General features: G+C 33.4%; 1 protein-coding gene across 1 annotated transcript; it reads left to right on the top strand.

Annotated features, from left to right (window-relative positions):
- Positions 1–61: 61 nt before the first annotated feature.
- Positions 62–2,409, top strand: LOC113117845 (cerebellin-2). The gene is made up of 3 exons (XM_026286774.1): positions 62–420; positions 537–656; positions 1,513–2,409. Exons 1-3 carry the CDS (start codon positions 133–135, stop codon positions 1,708–1,710), a joined length of 606 nt encoding a protein of 201 aa, XP_026142559.1. The 5' UTR covers positions 62–132; the 3' UTR covers positions 1,711–2,409.
- Positions 2,410–8,638: the final 6,229 nt, after the last annotated feature.

Raw genomic sequence — 8,638 nt, 5'->3', positions numbered from 1 at the left:
TGAGAGAGAGAGAGAGAGAGAGAGAGAGAGAGAGAGAGAGAGAGAGAGAGAGAGAGAGAGAGAGATGCTGTCGTCTTCACTGATCTACAAAGAGACCTCGATAGTAGTTTTGCTCAGAGGTCTTCCACAGTCATGCTGAGAGCCAGGGAACCGGGATCTTTGGCCGTGCTGGCCTCTACCCTTCTTTTGGGATTCAGCATTGCGTTTTCCCTCGGACAGAATGACACAGAACCGGTAGTTTTGGAAGGAAAATGTTTAGTTGTGTGTGATTCGAACCCGTCAGCTGAAGGTGGAGTGACCTCGTCGTTTGGGATTTCTGTCCGAGCTGCTGGTGCTAAAGTTGCTTTTTCTGCGGTCAGAGGAACTAACCATGAACCATCAGAAATGAGTAACAAGTCCATGACAATCTACTTTGATCAGGTCAGACCCTGCTTTCACATTTATTCAACGCATATCTGTGCGTTAAGTAGACTTTAATATTTTTCTCCCCGAAAACATGTTACCAAAACATACGTTAACAAACTCATTTTTTGCAGGTACTAGTGAACATTGGAAATCATTTCGATCTTAAGGCGAGTGTATTTCAAGCTCCTCGGCGAGGCATTTACAGCTTCAGCTTCCACGTTGTGAAGGTCTACAACCGACAGACAATTCAGGTAAGTCTATTTCTTAAAATGCAAGGTTTTATTTGAAACTAATTACAAACAAACTGAAACTTAAATAGAATGGTTTTGCCATTGAATTATAAAACTATATATATATATATATATATATATATATATATATATATATATATATATATATATATATATATATATTATATATAAACCCTGATAAGTGCAGATTTCTATTAATTTTTTACTATTAAATTTTACACTACTTATTCTTTTACTTAATATTTACAATATGTTCCAGGTTTCTTAGTATAACTGAATAGACATTAGTATTTATTTATTTGACGTCTGTATTCCAAATGTAATCTTTACCAGGAAGATTTTAATTAAACTGTAAAGTATCATTCTGGCTAGTTCATATCATTTGTAGTTTCATATGACAAATAAAGAAATGATTACTAGTGAGACATTTGGGATGGATATTTGTATCTCATAAGTATGTATTGTTTACATAAAATAGCCCCTTTCAAAGCTGAAATAGATACCAATAATTAAATTGGAATAGGTGTCAATTACAATTGTTATTCATTAACTATTAAAAATATTATATGAATACACAAACACAGATCCCCAAATAATTGAACTGGAAAAATTATCCTTACCAGTAAAAACAGAATAGTTAGTTTTCACTATTAGAATAGAATAACTAAATTGGAATAACTAAGGATCAACTTACAAGTTAAAAGTTAAATGGAAATGGTGCTCATCACTATTACTTATTAGCAATTAAAGATATATACTAAAACATAATAACAGGTATTATTAAGTGTTATGGAGTAAAGGATGATCTGGCTTCTTGTAATGCATCTGATCACATTTTGTGTTTCCGTGTCATTAGGTCAATCTGATGCATAATGAATACCCAATAATATCTGCATTTGCGGGTGATCAAGATGTGACCAGAGAGGCAGCAAGTAACGGCGTTCTGCTTCACCTGGAGCGTGAAGACAGACTCTATCTTAAACTGGAGAGAGGGAACCTCATGGGCGGGTGGAAGTACTCCACATTCTCCGGCTTTCTTGTTTTCCCTCTCTAATTGAATTTACCCATTTTAAAAGGACCAGACTGTAGACAAAGGGACATTTCAGTATCTGCTTTCTAAAATAAAGAGAGCAGAGAGAACATAGAATGCATTAGCTTATTCTATTTATTGTTATGATCTGAATAAATGTAACAAGTTTGTATGTATGTGTGTGCGTGTATGTGTGTATGAATTTAAGTATTTGTGAGATTCAAAACAAAATACAATGACAATATTTGGACAAAATGATGTCTGCATATTGCTTTGGGAAAGAGTGTTTTGTTATTGCCAATTATATTTTAGCATTCAGGAGCATATTTTGCACGAAATGTGTTTTGTTATATGCTTGTCATTTTATTGATTTGTATAGCCCTTATAAATTTGATGTTCAGTATGAGTGTAAGTACAAAAAAGTAATTTCTCTTTCATTGTTGTTTGGCTGAATGCATAGACAAGCAATGATGTCTTGCATTTTTATATTACTTGAATGTAAATACACTATGTCATAATCACAAGGAATGTATTTAAAAACTCTTATAGGACTTAAATGTTGTATTTTTCAAGAAGGGTATACAGTCATTTAAAGGAATAGTTCAACCCATAGTTTTGTCCCAAACCTGTCTGAATTTCTTTCTGACGTGAAACACAAAGAAATATATTTTGAAGAATGTTGGTAACCAAACAGTTGCTGATAGCCATTGACTTTCTATAGTTTATTTAAAAAGAATTTTATTGAAGAACTTTCCCAAAATAAAGAAAAAAACAAAAGAGAGAAGAACTCAACGCTGTCCATGGTGCTGAACAACAGCTGTCCATCAAAAACTGTCAAAACACATATGAATGATTATTAAATGCTTACATCAAAACAAGCAGTGCAAAATGTATCTGTCACATTTATTTTTTAATAGATACATCCACTACAATTGAGTACCGCATAGACCTTCAGTTCCCACTAGTTAGACTACATTTAGTCATTAATACATTCTGCAGTCTGCACCTACTATATTACTGTAGAATACATTTACAGAAACACATGGGGATTTTATCATCTAAAAACTTGTTTTTGAGAGTAATTGTGAAACGAGAGTGCAAAATATAATATTCAAATATATCAAAGTCTCTCAATGGGGGCAGTTTTAGGAAGGATGATATTAACACCCGCCGATTTCAATATGTACAAAACTGGAAAGATATAGACACCATGCAGTTTTGTTGTCTTTTCATTTATGTAAGGGCAGTGGTGTAGCATGTGTTTTAAGATGTTGTCTTACACAACAGGGAACTTTTAAGATTACAATACATTATAGAATAACATTTATTGCTTTATATATTTTTCAAAGCATGGCTGGGAATCGGGATGGAAACTAGGTAATTTATTACCATGGGCACAATTAAAAACCGTGAAGACAGCCTTATTTGAAGGTGAAAAGCAAATGTGATGAGGTCTGAGAATGATGTGGGTGTTAAGTGTTAAACAGTGAAATATTCCTTCCAAGAGAAGAGCTTAAAAAGACGCTAGCACATATTTTCACTTGTCAAGATCGTGTCACATTATATGATGTTATTTCAGGGGGTAACCAGTCATTATGTTAGATAATATTTTAGAGTTTTATTTGATTATTGACATCATGTTCAGAGCTTGAACCTTTAAAAATGTATATTTTTTAAAATCCCATGTCTTGCCACTGCATCTTCATCCTGTCATTTGATTTGGCTTGGAAGTAAAAATTGCCCAAAGGCCAAAAGCTGTCTGATGCCTTTAACTGACCTTTCTTTTTCATAAAGATGATTAAGAATGAAAACATGACTCAACTGCACATGTCACTGCTAGGTCACTAAATATGACTTTGATTTTGGGTAACGCAGAAAACTTTTTTTATGCATAATTCTTTCATTTGTCCTTTAAGAACATAAATGTTGTTGCTTAAGTATTTCAAACTCTTAGTTTTAATATAAATATAAAGGCAAGTGCTAAACACACTTTCATCACTAGCAACATTTATCCTGCTCATGTGTATAAATGTCCTTCTATGAGGTCTCACCCCCAACACTCATGATTTAATTATTGTAATTACTGTGCTGAAGATGAAGTGTTATGATTTCTTAGACGGTGTTTGTGCTTTATTCGTGGCTTGTACTATTGTGTGCTGGTGAATTGAACTGGCTTATAATGAATCTGCCTACTGGCAGTCTTTTATATCTCCTTCATATGCAAAAGTGAGGCAAGGTCAGTCTACTTTTGTTTATGTTGTCATTATCATACTAAATATAAATGAGTGATTATGAACTAGAGCTAAGCAGTGAAACTAATGTAAGAAAGGGAATTATGCTGTGATTTTAAAATGTTCAGTAAATCAAACCTGTTTTAGTTTATTCAAAGCAGACACCCTTCGTCTAGATGACAGCTCTGGGCTTCTATCATCCATTTCCCTAAAGTACATCCTGGAATGATTTTTAAGCATTTGGCCTGGTTAGAAAAACAGCTGTAGACTGCTGATCCATCACGATCCTGTCCAACTCCATTCTAATTATTTGTTTTACTTATTTTTTTTGGTTTTGTAAACTACCTACTAAGCAAATGCAAGTGAGTTTCCCAGCTCTCTTTTTGTCTCATCCTTTGCCATCAACAGGAGCAGATTTCTTGTCGCTGTACCTATCTTTGGGCTGTAACGTGTGTCCCGGTTCAGATGGTAAAGGCACAGCCTCCTCATCTCTCCAGCATGAGTGCAACACGGGGCCTTTTGATGTCCGTACCCCTTGTAGGATGCATGCTGGGAGAGCCCGAGTGGTAAAGCACCAGTCCAATCTGTGACCCAGTGACACATGGCATACTCTGGCTCTGTAATCAGCCCAAGTGCTGCAGACTCACACCAAGCTGCCCTTAATAAGCAAGAGGAACAGAAACGTCTCCAGAAGAACCCACGGCAATCTCTACTGGGCATTTAGATACATCAGGTTATCAACTCTCAGCCTGCTGCCTCTTATGTTGGGCCACACAGCTTAAGCGAGATATTAGACTAAACAAATTAGCATGAGAATCTATCTAATCCATATGATTTTACTGTAAAGATGGTGAGAAAATGAAAATGTAAAAATGCTTATACAAGACAGATAATGTGCTGATGGCATGATGCTTACAGTTATTGTAATTAAAACATAATTAGTTGCCAGGTTCCTCTGTGCCTCTCTGACACCTGGAACACTAGCATCAATCTTCATTACAGCCTTCATTACAACAGAATACCAGCTCACTGAATAAGCTACAGGACTGATCTTTCTCATTTAACCTTTGTTTTTACAGAATATGCTTTGGACTAATACTTATATTGGGGTGAATAATCATTAATTTATTTAAACGTTAATGTATTTTTAAATAATATTACTATAAAATGTTAAAGTATATATACATTTCTATATAAACAAATTGTGCATGTGTAAATAATTAAATATCATATGGCATTTGAAAAAAAGAATGTATTTTACATATATTGTTCATATTATAAATTTTTATATTTACAGTATATTTTTGGTTTGTTTATTATTTATAAAAATAACAGAGAAAGAGAGAGGGAACTGCATTTGTAAACAACCGCACAATACAAATGTAAATAACTAATTATCTTCAAATTGATGTTTCAGTAATTTATATTTTTTCATTAATAATTGTATATACTCTATATAATAGAAACAATGTATATTTTATATTTATATTTATACAAATTATTGAATTTTAAATAAAGAACATTCAATATATTTTTTATATCTTAATAAAATAATGTATATATAATTTACATTTAATGTATGAATAATAATAATAAATATAGGTGGTGTCGGTTTTAAGGGTAGATTTGTTGAAAGCATAAGTGTAGACCAGACTGAGCCAGTATTACCTGAAAGTTTTAACTATAAACTTTTAATTCCTCAGGACCCTTAATTTTAAATGTTTTTTAGGTAAAATACACTGTATGGAAATATCAGTGTGTATCCTTTGTCCCTTTGCTCCATCCCCAAATAGTTTCTCACTTTATGGTCTCTGAACAGATTGTTTGAATGCAATAGTTGACTTTGCATGCTGGCTCCATCACAGACAATGGTTTATTCTGTCAAACTTGGCCAGAGTGTTTTGACATTACAGCATTTTCGGCATCTAAAGCAGTTTTTCGTACCCCATCTGCTGTGATTTTCAGACTGTAGCCCATCATAAAATTTATGTGCAATCTGTTGATAAAGTTGTTCATAAATTTGCTAGCACAGTAATGTCCAACAATCAGTTGTAATATTAGATTTTTTGTTGTTGTTGCTGTTCAAATAGTCCTCAGAGGAGCAAGCCAGCTTTGAACACTACGATACAAACAAGTCTTGTCTAGGGCACAGTGTCAGGTATTCAAATACCCTAAAGCAAATATTGCTTCAGAAACGTATTTATTTTGTCAAATGCTTCAGGTCAGGGAATCTTTAATAACCTAACAACTGACTGCACCAGAGAGCAGTTTGTGCCATTGTGCTCCGTTCCTAGAGCCTCCGGATTGTCTTGTAAGCTTTAGACCTTGTTGCCAACTGTTATGAATAGCTGTCTCTAAAGGATGTCAGTGGCTGTATGTAAATAATAAATAAGAGCATCTGTTGGTTCCTGTTATTTACCCTTTACTTACTTCTCATTAAGTCAGTAAGCCTGAACGAAGAGCGCGCTCCTCACTTCTAGTTATTGTCACACTGATGTGCACATGGTGTGCTGACGATGCTTGGATAATCTCATACTTTCAGTTTAGCAGATTGGTTTTCACATTAATGGTAACATTAGGATTCATTACATTTACATTATTATTAATTGGAATGGAATACTCTGATTGGTCATCACGTCATTCAGTGGACAGTGGTATTTCCTGTCATCCGGGTAACAGAAACTCGTATCATACAGCGGACTCACGATCCATTTTATACGAACGCAGCTGCATTCGTGCATCTCAGTTGTTGAGTGAAGTTTAAGTAAAGTTTGTTCTTCAGAGAACTCTATTGTTAATTTGATTTTTGTTTAGTATTGTTGCAATGTTTGTTCATGGTAGTGTTTTACTATTGCAGTGTTACAAATATTGTAATTTTATGATATAGTGTAGGTCTAATGATATTGAGGTAAAATGATACAAATGTAAACTCAAATCAATATTTTATGTCCATGTATTGTTATTTGGTAAGTAGTTTTATAACCGAGATAACATACTGATTGTACATTATTCTTAACCTTATACATCAACATGAACTAAATTAGGTATAGGCTGACTTTAACAGAATTTATTATTTTTGGTTTTTGTTCATTTCTACCCTGAAATAAATTGGTGTAGAAATTTTTTTTTTACTAAAAAATGTTAATTCATTAAATATTAAGTGCTTTTAATTATTGCTTATTGTGATTTCATTCTAATACCAAAATAAAGAAACTATTGACAATACTGTGCAGCTATGATACATGTCTATGTCTAATCCATTTTGTTGTGCTATATTGTTAAATAAAAGCTAAATTGCAAGTAAGTATTTAATAGTGTTTTGAAGTGTTTTAGATGTCCCTTAATTTACGATACCCTCTGCTGGATTCTGTCTTAAGGCAAATGAAAGATCTCCTATGGATGAAACTCAGCAGGGGATACACTAAATTAATGAGACCACACATTTATTCTTGCCTAAGTGTGAATCTCAAACACCTTCAAATGTGGTAGCGCCAAATTAATGTCTTTTTTTAAAAAAGGATGCCTTCACAACTTTGTCATGATTGATCAATTCAGACTACCTCATTTAATCACTCTAATATTACAGCCACTTTATTATCACTTCTAAATACCACTTTATTAAACTTAAAAGTAAAACAGTCGCTTTTATTAAAAAGGATTGCTTTGCACTCAGGTTATTTTTTTTTTTTCATAAGGAAATCAAAACCCATGACCTTGGTATTGTGCTATAACAACTTAAAACTAGAATTAAAAGTTAGTGAACTAACTTTGATGTTGGCTTGGCCATCTTGGCCATGGAGCAAAAGAGCCAAAGTACTTGTGTGCCCAACATTGAGTTGCCCCGCTGCAAAATTAATACACATAATAATGCCATAAAAAAATACACCTGCAACAGTCTTTTTCCATGCTCCCTTGCTGTTTTCTTTTTTTAATAAAAAGCCTGGGCTATGATAACAGCTATGACAGGGTTGTCTAGCTGGATGTGAAATAAGTCATGCCTATTTTTCTCGTGTATGTATTTCACAATCCTGCCACCGTTGCGTTGTGGGCAACGACACACAAGATTACTGAAACAATGCATTTTAAATCAAGGAGATCATAAGGGGTCCAAGCACAATGGTTTGTATAGATGATGCAGTTACACACTGTTTAAAATTGTTTAATTTGTACTGTATGTTCATTCTATTTATTTATTTGTGCTATTTACATAATGTTTACTTTTTTTAAGTTTGTTTTTGTTAATGTAAAATAGCACTGCATAGTCTTCACTGTAAGATAAAATACACAATCAAACCAAAATGTATTCAGACACCTTCAACATTTCTCACATAATCACAGTTTATTTGCTGTAGTTTAGAAACTGGTAATAATATATGACAATAACTCAGAACAAATTCATCTTGATAATTTCGGATAACTTTGATAAAAAGATATGTAATGGAATCAACCAAAACTTCAGACTGTCAGTATGACAATATTTACACAACTATCAATACTTTGTTGAACAGTTACCAAGCAAGAAATGCTTAATTTGGTTCAGTCTGTGGTGTGAAAAGGTTGCATTAACAATTAAAGAAAGAAACACTTAAGCAAAACATGGGCAGGTCCTTAATTATTATTTTTTTAAATCAATTTCACTGGTAGCCTACTGTATGAAGAATTAGTGGGTATAATATTTCACAGATCACTATTTTGCCATACTCACTTACATAAATGAACTA

Source organism: Carassius auratus, chromosome 2 (assembly GCF_003368295.1).
Source record: "Carassius auratus strain Wakin chromosome 2, ASM336829v1, whole genome shotgun sequence".
In the NCBI taxonomy this organism is placed as follows: Eukaryota; Metazoa; Chordata; class Actinopteri; order Cypriniformes; family Cyprinidae; genus Carassius; species Carassius auratus.
Note: the sequence above shows the minus strand (reverse complement) of the source record. Positions and strands in the feature narration are given on the sequence as shown.